Source organism: Rhinatrema bivittatum, chromosome 10, assembly GCF_901001135.1.
Source record: "Rhinatrema bivittatum chromosome 10, aRhiBiv1.1, whole genome shotgun sequence".
Taxonomy (NCBI): domain Eukaryota; kingdom Metazoa; phylum Chordata; class Amphibia; order Gymnophiona; family Rhinatrematidae; genus Rhinatrema; species Rhinatrema bivittatum.
In genome coordinates this window covers 58874586-58896975 of record NC_042624.1, presented here as the reverse complement: position 1 = coordinate 58896975, position 22390 = coordinate 58874586, and the positions used below count along the sequence as shown (strand labels likewise).

The 22390-nt window shown below is 46.0% G+C and overlaps 1 protein-coding gene across 1 annotated transcript in view; it reads right to left on the bottom strand.

The window, feature by feature from the left end:
- The window catches only part of ASPM (abnormal spindle microtubule assembly), a 201225-nt gene that overhangs the window by 94143 nt on the left and 84692 nt on the right, over window positions 1–22390 (bottom strand). The window contains 1 exon segment of the mRNA XM_029618399.1: window positions 14911–15132. Coding sequence (XP_029474259.1) covers window positions 14911–15132 — 222 coding nt within the window.

Sequence of the window (22390 nt, the reverse complement as noted above, 5' to 3'; positions counted from 1 at the left end):
TGAGATTCCTAAAAGAAGTTTTTCAATATCAATCACCAGAAACCAAAGGTTACTTGTAACAGATGTTCTTTGTAGACAGCAGATGAAATGGTCACATAAGTGGGTAGCATCATCCAATGGCACTGAAACAAAAAAACCTGAGGTGGTTTTAGGAACTTGTACAGGAGTACCCCCGCAGTTGATGCCGTGTGAGTCTCCTTAGTCTTTATAGCAAGCTAACTTTCAACTCTAAGAAGGGAAAAGGTGGGATTGTGTGACTGATTTGTCCTGCTGTCTATGGCCTACACTTGTTACAGGTAAACAACTTTGCTTCCTCCATGGAAAAGCAGAACCATAATCAGCCATGCACATGCGGTCCCATGTATGTTTTTATGTTTTTAAATCAGCAGTGGACCATACAACCCATGTTTATTTAGAGATTAGACAGATGATGAATTAAACTTGAAAACTGCTTGACCAAAAACAGCAGTAAAGAGTAGTGAAGTGGGGATACCAAGATGGCCACATGGTGAGTGGCTGCTGAATTGGTGTGCTCCTGCTCCCCAATTGTAAAATCCTGCTAAAAATCACTTGTCCCCGGTTCAGAAATGGTTTGGGACCTCCCTGAACGAACGCTGCCAATGTTATGGGGTGATCAATGTGTATGTCCCAAAAGAACTACTAAAAAAGCTGCTTCAGAAAAAGTAACAGCTATGGATGAGGCCTCTTTGGATGAGGAGATAGGGAGCGAGCCTGGCCTACTGGGAGATATGCTCGACATGATCTGTGATGCTATGGGAAAAATTGGTGACAGCATTAAAACTAGCCTGGAGGAGAAGTTAGACTTGCTGATAGGCCAAATTACTAGTTTGGCGGCTACGGTAACCAAGAACACGGCTCACCTGGATGCCTTTCAGGAATGAGCAGAGGAAGTGGAAATGGCTGCTACAAATGTGAGCGAGCATCTGGACAAACTTGAGAAGCTCACAAAACAGCTTGCTAAGAAGCAGAATGATGCAGGGAAAAGAAGCCGTCGGAATAACATTAGAATCGTTGGTCTCCCTGAAGGTACAGAGGGAACCAACACGGTGAGTTTCTTTGCCCCTTGCATAAGCCGCGTTGATTTGGATGTAAGATGTTATTGTGAAATATATTCAGTTAATTGATGAAGAACGGTTGATTCAATGACTTTGGCGAGGGTTGGCAAAGAGGCAATTGGACGAAGATTAGTAAGCTTAAATGGGTCAGTTTTTTCCTTAGGTATGGGTCTGACAGAGGTTTGTTTGAGAATGTTGGGAAATGTTCCTGTGTTAAGTGGTAAGTTAACTAATTGAGCTATGGATGGTGCAAGAAAGTTTTGGCAGTCTTAAGAGTTGACCTGGACAAGGATTGTAAGGTGAATTAGATACTTTCAATTTTGTGAGTAAGCGAGATACCGTGGAGGCAACAGTTTCAGAGAAGGAGAACCAAGAGCACAAGAGCGAGGGAAAGTTTATTTTTGGAATTGGTAGATGCAGGAATTTTGAGGAGATTTTGAGTGCTTTTTCTTGAACGTGACTAGCAATTTTAGAGCATAAGTCATTTGAAGCATTGTTATGGGAGGTAGTTTTTTGTGATGTTAAAGATTTTACAATATTGAATAATATTTTTGGATTGCAATTGGCCATTTTAATTTTATTTGCATAATAAAGAGGTTTTTTTTGCAAAATTAATTTCTTTTTTATATATTTTCAGCTGAGTAAAATAGGCAGTTCTCTTATCTGGAGTTGGATTCTTACGCCAGCAATGTTCGAGGCGTCTTAACATGGTTTTCATTTGTCGTAAAACACGCATATCCAGCATAGCTCTCTGCTTCAACGGCAGGGGAGGAAGACAGATACTTCATGCATATCCAGCATAACTCTGCTTCAACGGCAGGGGGAATGAAGAAAAGTGGATCTATATACAGACAACCACCAACAAGGACTGAATTACATAGTCTGGGTAAACAAATAAGCATGAGTGTAGCTTGCTTATTGCGGCAGTTACTACCCCTAACTAATTAAGCTAGATATTTCACTTAGATGCAGTTCCAACACTGCTCTCTACATTAATGGTGGGGGTGGAAGGGAAATAGAGCCAAAAGGTTACTAAGAGCCAAGAGAAACAGATAAGTATGAGAAAAAAAAAAAGTGCGAAGCTTGCTGGGCAGACTGGATGGGCCGTTTGGTCTTCTTCTGCCGTCATTTCTATGTAATGTTATTGAAAACCAAGCCACGCTAGGTTTGGATCTAGTGGTACAGAGTTTGCTCGGGGCTATAGTGTTAAAGGATATGGATATTGAGGAATTCCAAATATCAAGCGATTGATTGATGTCATTGTCAGAAAGCATAGGGAGTTTTTGAAATAGAGCATTAGCAAAAGTATTGGGGTCGACATACTTTCTTTTGGGTACTGTGGGGGCCGAGATGTTGCAAAGCCGTGCACCGGTGACAGCTGCGCACCACTGCAGGCCTGATTTTAAAGGCTCCTCCCGGCATCGACCGGAAGGGACGTCATGACGCCTCCGATCGCTGGCACCAGGGCCTTGTAGAGTCAGGTGGCAACAAAACTCCAAGGTAACGCAGGGCCGATGTCTCCCACAGATCAGGTCCTCCTCACCTCCTCCCAGCTTGGTACCCCTGCAGGGAATCTTTAATAATGATCAATAGACCTCCTAATCTACGATCGGGATGATGTTCTGAAAATGGGATATAGCCTGTGGGGCACATGGAATTTAGTATTACATTGTTATATGCAAAAAGCCAAGCTTCAGTGGTCAGGACAGCATCTGGTAAATGAGAGGAAATTAAATCATAGATTATAGGTTCCTTTCTCTTATGGATTGCACATTGAAAATTAAAAGAGAGATGGAGGCAATCATTAAAGTAGCAGTCTTAAGTGTGGGAGTAATATTTACCAGGGAAGATTGTCCAGTTTGTGGATACCTACGGCGATAGTTTGAAAGATCATCTGTTTACCTTTACCCAATTCAATAGGAATATGCATTTTGAAAAAAAAAGAGAAAGTAATACTTATTCAAATATAGACTGTATTATGTAGAAAGTATAATAGCAATTGTTTACAAGAAATAGCATCTGGAGAAAAAATATTAAACAGAAATGCAGGCACAAAGGTGCAGAAGGGTGCACGAAGGGGTGCACAAAGGGCATGCCCCTTTGGCGCCTCTGGTGTTGTTCGCTTCCCTTTGTACTGGTGCCCCGTTGATGTCACGGAGAGGCGGGGCAGGAGCAACCCGCACTGGCATAGAGGAGCTGCCTCGATTGGCAAGGAATTTTTGCACAAGTAGATTCAGAATGCACTAAACTCAATTTCCTGTTGCAATCCGCAATAAAACAATCTTGCGGGCTCAAAAACAAATCTGGTGAAGTTGAAATGATCCCTAAGGGTTTTATTATGAATGTTTTTCTTAAGCTGCTATGGATTCTGGAATTAAAAGTCTAAAAATAAATGTTTAGCCTCCTCAGTGCAGATAAGCATCTCAATGCCAAGGCAAGGTCATCAGCAAGGATGCAGTACCTTTACTTATTGATGGAACCACTGATTCTATGCTGAAAAGTGATGGCACTGAAGATGGCCCCCTTTCCATCAGTTTTCTCAACAATGATGGAGCCTTTCTTAGCTCCTGAATGCTGGAGGCATAATGGTGGCTCTGCTAAGACTTCAAGTCATGGCGCTTAGCATAAAAGGAATCTTGCCTTTTTGATTTTGGAGATCATCGCAAATTGAGAGACTGCTTCTGTTTAGTTGTTCCAGAGGCTTGAGAAGAACTTAATTCTTCAAGTGTTTAGCCTCTAGAATTTCTGGCCCTGGGGAAAATTCAGGAAGAAGCAGAACAATTTTATCATGATGGTATCAAACAGTGAACACAGTGGTTGTGTTTGGTCAGATAAGTCATTTTAGAATAATAGGGACATCAAGTTCAGTTTGCTGTCTGCAATAGTGAACAGAGCGGAGGCAAATTTAAACTTAATTTTAAGATGAAAATTTAGAGCAAACACATTTAAAAAGATATTTTCTGGAGATTGGTGAAAAGAAAAAGGAAAAATACTTTGGTAAAATAAGAAAATCAAACTGCTGAAAATTTCAATGTGCAGCTTGCAAGAACAAAAATTCATCCTCACACACAAGTAAAAGAATGAGGAGCAGGGCGGGTGAAAGGGTATTGAACGCCCTAGGCGATCCTTGCACTGCTGCCCCTCCCGCCCCCCGACTGTTGTGTGTGTCACGTGCCCCCCCCCCCCCCACCTGTTTCGGCGCCGACTGTGTGCTTCTCAGGACCAGCGCTGATTGTGTGCTTCTCAAGGCTCATGGCCCTGAGAAGCACACAGTCTATATTTCTCTTTGCCGCGAGCGGGATAGGCCCCGCTTGCAGCACCACGTGGCTGCTCTTCGGTGCCCCCAACGGCTCGGCGCCCTAGGCGACCGCCGAAGTTCGCCTAATGGATGTGGCGGCCCTGATGAGGAGAGATACAAGTTAAAAGCTGTGCAGGAACACTCATACAAGGTCAGAAAAACTTGGTTTTATTAAGTTCTGAGAGCTCTTCCATTGTGGTAACGTCAGATGACATCACCTACTTCTGTGGCTGATGACTGTCCTGCTTGCCCATGGGGAAAATATCTAGATAGACTTAGGAAAAGCATTTTGCTTACCGTAAAGAGTGTCCTCCATAGACTGGGGGATGAATTAGCATTACACATGGGTAACAACATCCATCAGCATCAAATATTTCCCTTCTCTCTAGCTCAGTAAAGCTTTTAGGCTTTTATTGAGAACTCATGAGAAAGAACCACCTCAAGAATCCTCAATTCATTTGTAACTTAGCTTCAATTAAGTAATCGATTCACCTGGGAGGCGGGCGGTTATTAAACATAGCTAATTCATCCGCTGACTATGGAGAAAGCAGAGTTGCTTACCTGTAATAGGTGTAACTTCTAGGACAGCAGGATGTTAGTCCTCAAATGGCTGACATCATCAGATGGAACCCAGTTTGAAAAACTTCTGTCAAAGTTTCTAGAACTTTGACTAGGCACACTGAGCAAGCCCAGCATGCCACTATCCACGCGGGGGTACCCCTTCGGTCTCGTAACATAGAATTATGAAAAAATAAAACAAACATCGTAGAACCCCCAACTCTGCAGGGTGGCAGGTAGGGTTCCTGAGGACTAACATCCTGCTATCCTAGGAGAACTCCTGTTACAGTTAACAAATCTGTTTACTCCTAGGATAAGCAGGATGATAGTCCTCACACAAGGGTGAATACCAAGCAGCAGGCTGCTCCTAAACTTATATAGATCCACAGACACTGAACCTGGTGTTATCGGGCCAACAACTGCGGTGGTGTGGAAAAACCTAGGGAGAAGCCTGCCCCAAAAAATAGAGCCCTAGGCAGGAGGAGTTAGGTTGTTTCTCACTGAAAACGTTTCTGCAGGACAGCCTGACCAAAATTTCTGTCCCTAGGGCCATCTCTCCCCAAATGGTAATGGGCCGAGAACGTGTGGAGGGAACTCCACATCGCAGTCTTGCAGAAGTTGGCCATGGGAACTGCATGCAAATAGGCTACCGAAGCCGCCATTGCACAGACGGAATGAGCCTCTAAGCTGAAGGCCCACCTGCGTATAGCAGAAGGAAATGCAATCTGCCAGCTAATTGGATAACGTGTGCTTGGTGACAGCAACTCCCAATTTGTTCTTATCGATGGAAATGAAGAGTTGTGTGGACTGTCTGTAGCCTGCTCTTCGCTCCAGATGGAAAGCCAAGGCTCTTTTGCAGTCCATGCTGTGTAGAGCCCGCTTGCCGTGGTGAGAATTCGGCCTGGGAAAAAAGGTAGGCAGGACAATTGACTAGTTGAGATGAAAATCAGTCACCACCTTAGGCAGAAATTTAGGGTGGGTGCGCAGCACCACCCTGTCATGGAAATATTGTGTGTAAGATGGATATGTTACCAATGCCTGAAGCTCACTGACTCCTCATGCCAAAGTAACTTCAATCAAGAAAATAATCTTCCCTGTCAGATACTTCAATTTGAAGGAACACAGGAGCTCGAAGGGATCTTGCATGAGATGAGCCAGAATCATGTTGAGATCCCAGGACACAACAGGAAGCCGCAGGGAAAGTTTCAGCTGAAACAAACCCTATATGAACCGGAGCACCACAGGAAGCATGGAAATAGGTGAACCATCCACTGTGTGCTGGTAGGCGCTGATAGCACTGAGAAGCACTCTGACAGAGTTAGTTTTCAGACCAGTATCTGAAAGAGATAGCAAGTAGTCCAACAAAATGGGAGTAGAAAAAGAGAATGGATCCAAGCCATGACTCTCACACTAAATAGAAAGCCCCATCCACTTCAGAGTGTACAACTTTCTGGTGGGTGGCTTTCAAGAAGCTACCAGGACCTGAGATGTCCTCAGAGAAGTCAAGGGGCCGCAGGACTAACCTCTCAACATCCAGGCAGTTAAGAGTCAGTGCCTGGAGGTTGGGATGGCACAGCCTGCCTTGATCCTGCGTGATCAAGTCAGGGGAAGTCCTTAGACTGATCGGTTCCCTGACAGAGAGATCCCGAGGAATTGGGAACCAAACCTGTCTTGGTCACGGGGGGGGGGGGGGCAACAAGCATCATGGTCCCCCCATCCTGCCGGAGCTTCAGGACAGTCTTCATCATCAGCAGATGCAGAGGATATGCATACAGAAGGCCTTTGCCCCAATGGCGGGCAAAGGCATCTGAGGCTGGTCTTCCAGTCTCCGTGTAGGAAGCAGAAATTGTTCACTTTGCTGTTGAAGGGGGAGGCAAAGAGATCCATGTCCGGTAACCCCCCAGAGTTGGAAAATGCGATTCGCCACCGCCTGATCCAGGGACCACACATGGGGGTGGAATGCTTAACACAGGCGATCCACCACCACATTCTCTGACCCCGCTAGGTATATAGCCCATAGAATTCCCTGGGACAGGGCCCAAGACCCAGGACCAAATTTGGATCAGGTACCTCCCTGTTTATTGATGTACCACATCGCTACCTGGTTGTCGATCTGGACCAGGACTGCTAGACTGGAAAGGCAATCCAGAAACAACCAGAGTGCATACCTGATTGCCAGAACTTCCAGGAAGTTGATCTAGCATGCACCCCACAGCCAAGGGTGGAAGCAACCTGCATGGAGGTGTATGAAAGGTTGGGCAGCATTTCCCACTAGGACAAGGAGTCCTGGAGGGGTGGCGTGATGCGCATCCACATGCTGAGGTCTTGGGAGGCCTGGCGCCACTGCGACTGCAGAGTCCATTGAGCTCTCCGCATGAGCAAGCGCTCCAAGGGGGTGACATGGACAGAGGCATCCACGTGACCCAACAACCGAAGTGTAAGGCTGCAGCGGACCAAGCTCATCAGAGACACTAGAGCAAGCGCTCAGTTGTGAGGAAGGAAAGCCCGGCCCTGAGTTGCATCCAGGCGAGCCCCAATGAAGTCCAACTGAGTAAGCGGAACAAGATGGGACTTCGGGTAGTTGATGACAAACCCGAGGGATTCCAGCACCTGTATGGTCAAGTTGAGGAAATGAAGTGTCCCTTTGCCTGTGGCCATCTTGACTAGTCAATCATCCAAGTAGGGGAAGACTTACACCCTGATGGAAATATGCACCTACTACTGCCAAGCTCTTGGTAAAGACATGTGGGGCCGAGGCCAGGCTGAATGGCAACAGATTGTACTGGAAGTGATTGTCGCCTACAAGGAATCATAAGTACTTCCTGTGGCCGGGAAAGATTCTTATGCGGGCATAGTCGCCCTTTAGGTCGAGGGAGCAAAGCCAGTCCCCTATGCAGGAGGGGAATCAGGGAACTCAGCAAGACCATCTTGAACTTTTCTCTTTGCAGATTTTGTTCAAGGCCCTCAGTTCTAAGGTGGGACATAACCTTCCTGTTTTCTTTAGAATCAGGAAGTAGAATCCCAGTCCCTGCTCACCTTGCGGGATGGGTTCTACTGCTCCAACTGTTAACAGGTCAGAGTGCTCTGTCCAAAGAACCTCCTGATGTGGGGCCTGGCCCCACAACGAACAAGGGGGAAGAGTCTACCGGGACACTCAAAGTTTCATCTGTCAAGGGTATCTGTTATTGACAGAACCCACTGGTCCGGGGCGATATGTGGCCATCGGTCCTGGAAGGACTGTAGCCGATCTCCGACCAGAGGCGCCAAGGCAGAGGGTACGGGTACAGAGCTTATGCTCCCTCGGGACCAGTCAAAACCCCGTGGAAGGACTTTGCTGGGGAGCTGGCCGAGGCCTGGGGGTCTGCTGCTGTCAAGAGCAGCCCCTAGAATTCCCTCATGGCACTCGAGTATGCGAGGCTGGAGGATATTTCCTCTGGCGATAAAAGGACCTTCTGCTGCCCTGACATGAGGACGGAGGGCATATCTTGGTGGGTCCGAAGGCTGGCGGAGAGGTGCTGGGAAGGTCTCATGGTGGTTCTTCACCTGAGCATCCCGCACCTTGTCCCCAAACATGTTCTCCCCAGTACAGGGCATGTCTGCAAGCTTATCTTGTACTTCCGGCTGCAGGTCTGATGCTCAGAGCCATGCCAGCCTATGGACTCCAATGCCTGCCACCGCCACCCGAACCACAGTCTCGAAGACATCATAGATGGAACGCACCTCATGTTTGCCGCATTCCAAGCCCTGCTGGGCAACGACCAGGACGACTTTCTGCTGCAGCTGGGGGAGGCGTTTGGCTTCCTCCAGGACCTGCTTCCAGAGGTTGCGAGTGTACTAGGTCATATAAAGCTGGTAGGAGGCGATGCGAGCAATCAACATTGCGTCCTGATACTCCTCCTTACCCAGAGCATCTGCAGCCTGGTGTTCCTGCCCCAGAAGCGCCGAAGTGTGGGTACAAGAGCGTTTAACGTTTTTGAGGGCAGACTCCACCACCACTGACTGGTGCGGTTCGCCAGTGGTGCTCCCACATCCTGAGGAGCAGCTCCTTAAAGATATGGATGGGGATAGTGAGCACCTACTTTGGGGCATCTACGGAGAACCTTCAGCATCTTGTGATGGTGTCCTCCTATGCCAGAAGCTGGAAAGGAATGGACTCAGTCATGGCCCGCACAAAACCCACAAAGGTCAGAGCAGGTACCTAGGCCTCTCATCTGGAGGAGATGGATCCAAGGGGAGGTCTCCACAGTCCTTCGAAGACGACTCTTGAGGTATCATCCCCCTAGGGATCATACAGGGCTTCCTCCTCACTGAAGACCCCAGGACACCCCGAGGAGGGCCCCTGCCTGAAACCCCCAGCCTCGGAACCAAAGGCATAGACAGAACTGTTGGAACCGGGGGCACGGAGGGTATCGAAGCCCCTGAAGGACTGGGAACCGGATAGAGCAAGAATGGGCGGGGTACCAGCGCCCCCAATGGTGCCCCTGGACGGGAGACATCCTCCTCCTCCAAGGACCCCATAATGGGGGTGACACCTCAGTGGCCGGTGGGGCATCAAGGGACCCCAAGAGGATATAGAGTCGCTCCAGCAGCGGTGCTAGCAACCCAGGGTCAGGCTAGGACACCGGGGGCACTGGTTGAGCCAGCGGCTTGTTGCCCTGAAGGGTGTGGAGCACCGCCTGTTGCATCCTATGGTCCAGCTCCCCCTGGAAGTCCCATCAAGGGAAGGGAGCCAGGCAGCTGAGATATCCGGGGAGGATACTGCGGTCGCATGGAGCATGAGGAAGTCCTTCACACTCTGCTATAGTGTTTTTGAGATAGGGTGACTACAATAGCATACAATATTTAAAGTGTGGCTGCATTATTATGTTCTCTGTTATATTCTTCATTCCTTTCTGAATGATTCTTAGCATTGTTTGCTTTTTGATCTGCTGCCATATACTGAGCTGTGGATTTGTCGACACTGACTCCTAGATCCTTTTTCCTGATTGGTTACACCTAATACTGAACCCATCATCATGCATCTAAAATTGAGGTTTTTTGTTCCTATGTGCATCACTTTGCACTTGTCCACATTAAATTTCATCTCCCATTTAGATGCCCATTTCTAGAGCCTCGCAAAGTCCTTCTGTAGTTCTTCATAACTTGCCTGTGTTTTATCTCCCCTAAGTATTAATGTTATCTGCAAATTCGATCACTTCATGCATCACTCCCCTTTCAAGATCAGCAATAAATAAGTTGAAGAACACTGGTCCCAGGACAGATCTATGGGGCACTCCACTATTGACTTTTTTCAACTGGGAAAACTGACCATTAAGTCTTAACATAGTAATGATGGCAGAAAGGCCAGATGGTCCATCCAGTCTGCCCAGCAAGTTTCTTATGGTAGTAACTGCTGCTCTATGCAGGTTATCCCGACCTTATGTTAAGGGTAGCAATATTTACAATCTAAACCAAGAAACTGATAAATCCATTACAAAATTGTTTTTACAAGGTGAGCAGCCTTCATAATAATTTAGACAATGCTGCTTGAATGCGCTTTGCTTTTTGGACTTGGTCGTAGAAGCAGTCCTGTGCTTTATCTCTAGCATCTGCATATCAGTATCCTGGACAGCAAAAGTTGGGGACTAGCATTGGCTGTCGTTTGAATCTAAATCCCCCTTTTTCCCCCTGCCGAAGCAGAGGCCAATGATGCAGTTGTGTCACAAACATCAAGCTAATTGGTTAAGGGTAGTAATCCCTGTGCCTTCTGTTAAGGATAGTAACTGCTGCTCTGGGCAGATTATGCTCATGCACCCTTTTTTTCATTTCTAACCTCTAGCCTTTATGGATCCACAGGTGTTTATCCCCATGCCATTTTCAAATCATTTACTGTTTTTGTCCTCACCACCTCTTCCTGGAAAGGTAATTCCAGGAATCCACCACCCTCTCTGTGAAGAAATATTTCCTGATGTTTGTTCTGAGACATCCCCCTTAGAGTTTCATTTTGTGACTCCTAGTTCTACTGATTGCTTTCCAACAGAAAAGCTTCAAGGATCGTGTATAATTAAAACTTTTCAGGTATCTGAAAGTCTGTATCATAGCTCCCCTGTACTTCCTCTTTTCCGGGGTATACATATTTAGATCCATCAGTCTTTCCTCATAAGTCTTCTGATGTCTTTTAACCAGTTAATCCATACTGGTATCCGTAAGTATGGCTAAATGGTAATGTAAGAGGCCAAAGGTCAAATAAAAGTCCTTTAAAAAATGGAAAACAGGACCTAAGGAGGAAAATAGAAAGGCATCTAAGAACTGCCAAATGAAATGTAAAACACTAATAAAGCAGGCTAAGAGGGAATTTGAGGCTTGCTAAAAAGGCAAAATCTAATCATTAAAATCTTTTCAAATATATTAGAAATAAAAAAAAAACATGTGCGGGAGTCATTTAGGCCATTAGACCAAGGTAGGGAGGCAATGCCTCCTATCCCATGACTAGTTTACTGAGGAGTCTCTTATGAGTGGGCTTTTTCAAACCCCTTCTGGAAATACAAATAGACTATATCGACCAATTCTCCTTTAACCACAGGCTTGTTTAGACCGTCAAATAATTCTAATAGGTAAGAAAGGCACAACTTACCTTTTCATATCCATGCTAGATCTTTCCCATTAAACCATATAACTAGCAATTTTGTTCTTAATTATAGTTTCTTCATTTTTACCAGGCACTAAAATCAGGCTCAATGATCTGTGGTTGCTTAGGCTGCCCCTTTTTGAAAACTTGTGTTATATTTCCTACACTCCAGTTCTCTGATATAGAGGTAGATTTGAATGATATGTTATAGATTGCCAATAGTAGATATGCAATTTCCTATTTGAGTTCCTTTAGAATTCTGGGGTTAATACCAACAGGCCCCAGTTATTTGCTACTACATAATTTGTCCATTTGCTCTAGTACTTCTTCCATATTCACAGTGATTTGATTCCGTTCCTCTGAGTCATTACTTGGAAAAAAAACAGTTCAGATGTGGGTATCTCCCCATTTTCTGCTGAAAAGACTAAAGCAAAGAATATATTCACTTTTTCTGCTATGGCCTTATCCTTCCTAAATGTCTTTTACTCCTCAATCCTACCTTGGTCATTTAATGGCCTAAATGACTCCCTCAAGGTTTTTTTTTATTTCTAATATATTATATATGTTTTTGGTTATATTTTTGCACCCCTGTTTTCTGTAAACCGACATGATGAGAACGATTTCTTGAATGCCGGTATAAAAAAACCTTAAATAAATAAATAAATAAAAAATATTAGAAAAGATTTTTATGATTAGTTTTTACCTCTTTGGCAAGTCTCAAATTTCCTCTTAGCCTAATTTATCATTTCATTTGGCAGTACTTGGGTGCCTTTCTATTTTCCTCCTTAGGTCCTGTTTTCCATTTTTAAAGGACTTTTAACATAGAAACATAGAAATGACGGCAGAAGACCAAACGGCCCATCCAGTCTGCCCAGCAAGTGTTGCACTTTTTTTTTTTCATTCTTATCTGTTACTCTTGGCTCTTAGTAACCTTTTGGTTCTATTTCCCTTCCACCCCCACCATTAATGTAGAGAGCAGTGTTGGAACTACATCTAAGTGAAATATCTAGCTTAATTAGTTAGGGGTAGTAACCGCCACAATAAGCAAGCTACACCCATGCTTATTTGTTTACCCAGACTATGTAATTCAGTCCTTGTTGGTTGTTGTCTGTATATAGATCCACTTTTCTTCATTCCCCCTGCCGTTGAAGCAGAGTGTTATGCTGGATATGCATTGAAAGTGAAGTATCAGACTTTCTCCCCTGCCGTTGAAGCAGAGAGTTATGCTGGATATGCATGAAGTATCAGACTTTCTCCCCTGCCGTTGAAGCAGAGAGTTATGCTGGATATGCATTGAAAGTAAAATATCATGCTTATTTGGTTTGGGGTAGTAACCGCCGTAACAAGCAAGCTACTCCCCGCTTTTTTGTGAATGCAAATCCTTTTTTTCCACATTTCCTCTTGCCATTGAAGCTTAGAGCAATGTTGGAGTCACATTAACCGTATATATGTTTATTGAATAAGGGTATTATCTCCAGGTAGTAGCAGTCATTCCCGTGGCCTCTTACAGTACCGTTTAGCCATACTGATGGGTGCTTGTATTTCTTTTCCCTTAATTTGTGAAATGCAAAATAGTGTTTTAAATAGCCTCCATGCCACATGTAGACTTTTTAATCCTTGCATCTGCTCCTTTTAGATTTCTTCTTGCTTTTAAACAGCCAAAGGACTCCTCAGTATCTGAGGGGAGAATTTTCTTTTACTTCTCTTCCGAGACCACTGAAAGACTGTTTGTTCCTCTCCACATGGCGAGGCAGAACGGCTAGAGACAAGGATTTCCCAGCAATCCTGGAAGAAGGCTCACCTCTGTGAGGGGGAAAGGGAGATCTGATTCTCCAAGGAAAATTGAGTTTGAGAGATCTTTCTCGAATCAACCATCTTGTATTGTGTCCCCTAAGTTTGCCCTACAGAAAGACCTTGTGCAAAAGTAGCACAAACTCTGGGGTAAAAAGGGACATCCAGCCCTAAACTCCCAAGAGGGGGGAAGCACCAAAGCCTTAAGGGCACAACTTTGGAGGGCCTCCTAAGATAGGGAGACTGTGCCAGGCTCTCCCTCTCATATTTGCTGCATACTAAAAATGGTGGCATCTCCCCCCAAAAACTGGCCAGTGCTCATGCATGGTCTCCTGCACCAGAAAACTTTTTTACGCTCACTGCCTCATGCATCCCCTGACTCCAGCAGCTATTGCACGCACACACTCTAGGCTCTTGAAGGAACTCCGGCAGCAAATTCCACACAAGTGGTACTTTCATTGGACCTTCATGCTTCCCATTCCCCCAGAGCTCTCCCAAAATAGTCACAGCAGCCACTGGAATTCAACCCAGTCCCTAAAGATTTTTTTTTTTAAATTTGATTTGTTCAAGATCTTTTCTCAACTTAGAGGGAGCAGGACCAAAGCCCACAGTATCGGAGATGGCTGAGACACAGGGGGAGGAGGGAAGGAAGGGAGGAGAGGAAGAAAGGCAACAGCCCACAGCTCCAAGAGAATTTAAACTCCCAAGAGATTTGGAGCCCCTCATGGTCAAAAAACCTGAAAGTACCAAAGTTTTCTTCCTCGCCCCTTTGGCTCTACCTGAACCTCAAAAGATGGTCATCCAGAGACCCTCCAAACGTTGCACCAGTCCAGATATCTCTGCACCTGCTGGAGACTGAGAAATACTGGCAAGGTTTACTGCTGTACAAGAGAATAGTGTGACTGATGTCAGAAAATTTGTAGTTCTCCATTTCCAATTGCTGGTAAGAAAGGATAAACCATCTGTCTGGATTGGTTTAACAGGGTGACAAGGAAATAGTATCTTACTGCCAAGAAATGTACCTTCAAAGCAAAGGTCCCAAATTTGGTCCTCACGGATCACAAACCGTGGATATCCATATTGAATATGCATGAGATTTTTTATACACTGCCTTCATTGTACAGTCCCCAAGGACCAAATTTGGGGATTCCTGCTTTAAAAGATCAAATTTGACATATCTACCATTATGTGCTTAGAATCAATTGCTACAAATATTTATGATTCCCTTTGAACCTTAATATTGGTTCTCTCATGGTTTTTTATACCATTATGCAGTCAAAAATCCTTTACTGGCTGAAATATGGATTCTACCATGTAAAAGCAATTCATACAGTCAAATCCTTGATTTTGAATCTGGCCCATAAAGTTAGTTTACTTGCCAAACCAATAATGTTGATGCCCACATACATTTTTCACAGTAAGTGGCTTCATTCCTTTTACTAAGAAAATAAAATGGTGTTTATCATAGTAATCTAGTTTTCCTAATAAGGAAACTATGAGAAAAAAATCAACACAAAACCAATTTTAAAATATATTACATTTTTTAAATTTAAGTTGAAAAAGGAAAGAGGAATACTTACTTTAGCACTGTAGAATAGACATACAGCATTAATCCACTCCATCAGAAGCCTCACATTTTCACTGTAATTTTCAGGTGAAAAATTGCTATTACTGTCCCTCTTCATCGTACTCAGTGGATTAGAACAGGAAAGTACAGTAGTCATATTTTTTCTTCTATTCCATGCATGTTTTAGAAAGTCAATTTCTTCTTTCAACTGTTCCATGTTGAATAAAATATTCACCTGTGTTATAAATGTAACAGAATTTGTAGTTAAATATCATGCCGATAATGTGTATACAAGTCTACAGCTGTACGCCTAGGGATAGTCAACTTTTATATTGTATAACAGCAAAGAGTTATATCTTGTCTTTCCCTCTTAGCACTTTCCCTGCATCCAACCCTGCCTCCGCTAGCTAACCAGAATGCTAGAAACCCATCCTAACACTGCTGATCACTCTGCTGCACCAATACCACAAGCATTTTCTAAACACATGAGCTAGAACTTCCTGTTTACTAATCTCATGAACTAATATAACACATACAGTGGCATATAAAAGTATTCAAATCCCTAAAATGTCAGTAGATGTGTGGATTACAAAAGACATTTACAATATGAATATTGCAATGCAGTATGCTGTTAAATTTTCAAAGTCACAATTCATTATTTCATTGCATTTTTTGTAAAATAAAATTAAAAACAGAAAAATGCTGCTTGTATAAGTATTCAGCCCCTTTAGACTAGTACTTGGTAGAACCACCTTTTGCTGCAATAAAAGCTTTAAGACTTGGGGTTAGTTTCTACCAGCTGTTTGGAGTGATTTTTGCCCATTCTTCCTAGCATATTTGCTCCAGGTTGTTCAGGTTAGTTGGATGGCACTTAGACACGAAATTTTCAAATAATGCCACAAAATCTTGATTGGATTTAGATCCGACTTGGCCATTGTAGAACATTCATCTTTTTAGTGTTCTGTGTTACTTTGGCCTTCTACTTGATATCTTTGTCCTGATGAAAGAAACTCTCTCCCAAGTTTTAGTTTTTTAGCAGATTGAAGCAGGTTGCTTTGAAGTATCTCCCTGTACGTTGCACCATCCATCCATCCTTCAATTTTAACAAGATGCCCAGTCCCTGCTGAGAAAAAGCATCCCCAGAAAGTGCAGTTGCTTACCTGTGTTCTTCTAGGACAGCAGGATGTTAGTCCTCACATGTGGGTGACATCATCCAATGGAGCTCGGCATAGAAAAATTGCCAGTTTCTAGAAGCTTTGACCAGCTCACTGAGCATGTGCAGCATGCCACTATCCCACGTGAGGTCCCCCTTCAGTCTCGTAACAGAGAAAAATACAAGCGAAAAATTAAAAACAAAATGGAAGGAGAACCCAACTCTGCAGGGTGACAGGTGGGATTCCTGAGGACTAACATCCTGCTGTCCTAGGAGAACACCTGTTACAGGTAAGCAACTGCACTTTCTCCTAGGACAAGCAGGATGGTAGTCCTCACATGTGGGTGAATACCAAGCTCCAGGCTGTCTCCGTGAACAGGTGAGACCAACCGGTGCCAAACAAGTTGCTAAATGGGCACAACAATAACTGTAGCTTTGTTGGTCAGCAGGAGACTGGCTGGCTCCAACCGGGGGTTCAAGGCAGGAAGAATTGGGTTCAGGTCTGGAAAAGATTGTTCTGGATGGACTGACCGAAGGCACTGTCCTGTTGCCCATCTTTGTCTAAGCAATAGTGAGCTGCAAACTTGTGAAGAGAATTCCACACTGTGGCACAGCAAATTTTGACGACTGGGACTGCTCGCAGATGAGCTACAGATGTCGCCAAGGCCCGCACAGAATGAGCTTTGATTCGGCCAATCAGCTGAAGACCCGCCTGCGCATAGCAGAAGGTGATGCAATCCAAACAGTTGGATAAAGTCAGCTTACCCACTGCCACTCCCAGCCTATTGGTATTGAAGGACACAAAGAGCTGAGTGGACTGCCTGTGACCTGATGTGCGATCTAAATAGAAAGCCAAGGCCCTCTTGCAGTCCAAAGTATGAAAAGCCCGTTCCCCTGGATGGGAATAAGGCCTGGGAAAGAAAGTGGGTAAAACACTGATCGATGTGGAAACCAGTCATTACCTTAGACAGAAAGTTAGGGTGCATATGCAAGACCACACGATCATGAAAGAACCTCCGACCCGTAATCCCACCACCGACTGAAGAACCGGGGCGCTTTTGCGTTTGTCTGAGTTGCCATCAGATCGAGATGCAGAACCCCCCAGTGACGAGTGAGAAACCGGAAGGCTGCATCGGACAGTTCCCACTCGCCTGGGTCCAGACGCTGGCGGCTGAGAAAGTCTACCTGCACATTGTCCACCCCGGCTATGTGCGAGGCTGCCAGCCGGACCAAATGGCGCTCTGCCCAAAACATGAGCCTTTTGGCCTCCCAGACCACCAGCTGGCTTCGGGTTCCCTCCCTGGCGGTTGATGTAGGCCAAAGTCGTCACGTTGTCTGACAAGACTCGCACCGCACGCTGAGCTACCAGAGGGAGAAATGCACGTAACGCCAGGCGGGCCACCCTGGTCTCCAATCGATTGATGGACCATGTCGCCTGAAGACTTGTCCAACGATCCTGAGCGGATTGCGACTGACAAACTACCCCCCAACCAGTGAGGCTGGCGCCCGTCGTGACTATTACCCACTGCGGCTCCTCCAGGTCCATCCCCTGCAACAAGTGGGCCAGAATCAATCACCAAGTGAGACTGGAACTGGCTGGCTCCATCATGTGGCAACGGCAGGTGGAACTCCTACGATTTCGGATCCCACCGAGAAAGCAACGCGCGTTGTAATGGTCTCATATGTGCCCATGCCCAAGGAACAACTTCCAGGGTAGAAGCCATGGAACCAAGTACCTGCAAATAATCCCATACTATGGGGAGGGGCAAGGACAGGAGGCGACGGATTTGTGCTTCTAACTTGAGCATCTTCTCCTGAGTGAGGAAGACCTTGCCGACCAAGAAGTTGAGGACCTGAGATGGCTCCAAGTGGCTCTTGGCAAAGTTGACCAACCAACCAAGAGACTGAAACTGGAGCAGGACCTTGCTCACCGCTACCCGACAGAGGCCCTCCGATTTTGCCCGGATGAGCCAATCGTCTAGGTAGGGGTGAACCAAGATCCCCTCCCATCGCAATGCCGCTGCTACGACCACCCTTACTTTGGTGAAGGCCCAAGGAGCTGTCACTAACCCGAACGGGAGTGCTTGGAACTGATAATGCTCCTCCAGGACCATGAATCCGGGAAAACGCTGGTGATGCTCGCGGTTTCCGATGTGAAGATACGTCTCTGTGAGGTCCAAAGAGGCCAAAAATTCTCCTGAGTGGACGGCCGCAATGACAGAGTGAAGAGTCTCCATGCGAAAGTGGGGAACTCGAAGGGCTCGGTTGACTCTTGAGATCCAATATCGGACGGAAGGACCCCTCTTTCTTCGGGACTACAAAATAGATGGAGTAGCTGCCGGACCTGCACGCCTCTGGAGGAACTGGAACAATGGCCCCCAGGGCTTTCAACCGACCTAGAGTTTGCCCAACCACTTCTTGCTTGGTCCGAGGACCGGCGAGAGAAATCAGAAAAAGATCCCTTAACGGGCGGGCAAAATCCAACTCGTAACCGTTTGCGATGATATTGAGGACCCACTGGTCCGATGTGATCCTGACCCACTCCTCGAGAAACAGGGAGAGGCGACCCCCCACCACTGGCACCGGGGAGAGGGTCTGAACACCTTCATTGGGCCGGCTTACCTCCGGCGGCTCCTTGAGAGCCTCCATCCCAAAATGGTCTTCGACCACGAAAGGAAGTAGGCCACAACTGAGACCCCTGAGTCTGTTGTCGACAGGAAAGGCGGGTGGCCGAGACTGCCAAAACCTATGTTGTCCCCGGAAACAGTAACGCGCCGCCCCAAAGGGTCTGGAAGCCTTGGGCTTATCTTCAGGCAACTTATACACCTTATTCTCCCCTAGTGACTTAATAAGGGTGTCCAGCTCCTCCCCAAACAACAATTTTCCTTTAAAGGGAAGATTGCCCAACTGAGCTTGGGAAGAAATGTCTGCGTACCAGTTCTGGAGCCAAAGAAGCCGCCTCGCCGAGACTGCAGTGGCCATGTTGCACGAAGAAGCTCATAAAAGATCATATAATGCATCCGCCGTGTAAGCCACCGCGGACTCCATCCTATTCGCATGGTCCGCTTCCTCTGGAGGTAATTCTTGTGAGGTGAGCATTTGCTGCACCCACCCGAGTGTCGCCCGCTGCATGAGGCTACTGCAGACCGCCACCCGAACACACAGCACTGATACCTCGAAGATGCGCTTGAGGAGGACCTCTAGCCGTCGATCCTGCACGTCTTTAAGGGCAGTTGCTCCCGTGACCGGAATGGTGGTCCGCTTCGTGACTGCGGTAATGGATGCGTCAACCTTGGGAATCCTGAGGATATCCAAGTCCTCTTCAGGTAAAGGATAGAGCTTGTCCATCGCCCGTCCCACCCATAGGGGTCGTGTCCGGAGATTCCCACTCCCGCGTGACCAGCTGCTTAAGTATTGGGTGGAAGGGAAATGTTTGGGGCAGGGCCCGCAGGCCAGAAAGCACTGGTTTCCCCTTAACCGACTCAGAGGTGGGAATTGGAGCTTCCACCTCCAGCTCCTCCAGAACATAAGGGATCAAAGGATCCAACTCCTCCCGATGAAACAAGCGAGAAACCCGGGGGTCGTCCCCATCTACTGGGGTGGACTCATCAACAACCCCATCTAAATTTTGGAGGAGAAGATCCAGAAATGCCCCCAAGGGAGCAGGCTCTGAAGATACATCAGGGACTGGAGGAGCATTCAGGGTCGCAGCCCGTCTCACGACCTTTGCAAGAGGGGGGCTCTTCCTCCTGCTGATTAGCTTCCGCCTCCAAAAAGGTTTTGTGCATAAGTAAAATAAATTGATGAAAAAGTCGTCTGTGCCTTTAAGGGCTCCGATAGGGGAGGAGGAGGTGGGGGAAGGGGGGCCGAGTTTGAGGAGGCGGGTCCGGGATCGCGCGGTCGGGAGGAGAAGGAGGAGAATCCTCTCCCCCAGCCGGCAGATAAGGAGCTGATAAAATGGCTGCCGTTCCCGCACGCGCTGGCGACAGAGCCAAACGCGATTGCGGGCGCCGTTCCGCGGCTTGCGGTAAAATCGAGCCGAAATCCCCCCCCCCCCGATGAGCCCTCCCCTCTGGGGAGGCAGCGGGCGCAAACACCGTCCCGGGAGAGGTGCAACCCCGCCTCCCCAAATGCGGAGCATGATAGTCCTCGTGGCATCCCGGAGGGGGGCCTCCTGACCAAGCGGTAGGTAAGAAAAAATAAAAAGGTTTGAATAACCTTGCCGATTCGCGGCCTTCCGGAGCTCTGGGAAACAGGAACCCCCGAGGAAAAGATAGTCTCGGAGCGCCCAGGGGAGGGACCGTCCCACCGGTTAATCCCCCTCCAGAGACGCGCTTTCCTCCGGGAACAAGGCTGAGCTACCAGCCCCAGCCTTACCTCTACCGCCACTGCCGTGAGAAACCCTGGTAAAATAAAAATAGTACTTTTTTTTTTCCAATAAGCTTGATGTAGTCAAAAGCTGTTAACAAAAGAAGCCAGAGCCTTAAAACTCTGGAGAAAAAGTAAGAAATTTAAGGAAATTTAAAACAAGGATCAGGACCGCAGGTTCTGTTGAACTCCTCTGCTGAGAGTCAGAGAAAATACTGAAGGATCGCAGGTGGCACACCAGGTTAAGAGGGGGTGCCTTTTCAGTTTTTTCTCTGACTCCATCTGCTGGAAGGGAGACACAACCCAGCGGTCTGGACTGATCCTGGTACGTACAGGAAAAGAACCTCGTGTATGACGAGTACATAACCAAGGACAAACTCACTGACTCTACGAGCCAAAGTAATTGCCACTAGGAATATAACTTTCCAGGTGAGGAACTTCAGGTCGCAGGAACGCAACAGTTCAAAGGGAGGACGAATGAGCAGCACCAGGACAATGTTGAGGTCCCAGGATGCAACCAAAGGCCAAAGAGGAGGCTTCAACTGGAGTAGACACCAACCGCGAAGGGGAATCCTATGGAACAGGGGGAAACATTCCCAAAAAAAAGCACAAAAAAAGGAGAAGGAAGCAGAGCACCACAAACTGTGAGGCAACTGCACCGCGGAAAAAGAGAATGAAGGGGGACCTCGCATGGACATACGGATAGTGGCATGCTGGGCATGCTCATTATGCTGGTCAAAACTTCTAGAAACTTTGACAACAGTTTTCCATGCGGGGCTCCATTGGATGATGTCACCCATGTGAGAACATGCGTCTGCCACCCCCATACTTTACTGTTGGGATGGTGTTTTCTGAGAAATGGGCAATGTTAAGTTTGAGTCACACATAGCTTTTTAAGTTTTGGCCAAAAAGATCCATTTTTATCTCATCTGACATACCCAACTAAAATGTGGGTCATTTTGATGCTTTCTAGCAAATGCCTGACATGTTTTGATGTGGGTTTTCTTCAGTAATGGCTTCTTTCCAGCCCCCCTCCTATGCAGACCAGGTGTATGCAATGCTCTTGATATGGTTGACTGGTGAACCTCCACTCCATTTTCAGCCACTGAATTCTGTAGCTCCTTCAAAGTGATTGTTGGCCTCTCTGTGGCTTCCCTCATGAGTCTCCTTCTTGCTCTAATTTTGTATTTATTTTATTTAAAAACTTTTCTATACCGTCGTATAGTAATATACCATCACAACGGTTTATAGATAAGTACACAAATAAGTTTGGTTTGGTTTTTAAATTATCTAGTAGGTGCCAATACATTTTCGGTTACATGATTCAAAAATATACGCTATATGGAACGTGGATTGGAAATTCCATTTATATGAATAATAGAATATCCATATATGAGGTACTGTACTTTTCTTTAAATTAATACTTAAGTATGAGAAAAAATAATAAAGAAAGAATATATTTGGTGACTTAACTGTGTGTTTTTTCCTTGTTCATTAGTATTATTTTATTTAATCCCCACTTTCACTTTGAAAGGCTTTTTTGAAGAGCCATGTTTTTAAACTTTTTTTTTAAGAGTTTTAAATCTCTTATTAATCTTATTTCGAGTGGCATTGTGTTCCATAATATTGGACCGGCTAAGGATAGTGCTCTCTCTCTCTCACTTGGGTCAGTTTAGCTGTCTTTACAGAGGGTATGGTTAGTAGAGCTGAGTTTTGAAGGACGGACTTGACTAGCAGTGTCTAGGTGGGTAATGCAGCTTCCATTTCCTCACAATTGATTCAAAAGTGCTCATTGGTATATCCAAGCACTTGGATGATATTTTGTAGCCTTTACCTATCTTGTGCATGTCTATAACTATCTTTAATTTTCTTAGAATGCTCTGGTCTTCATTTTCACAGCTTTCCTTCAGATTCACAGTCTGACCAATGGTACTGGAATTAGGGGTGTCTTTTATCCAGGAAAGCTAACCTT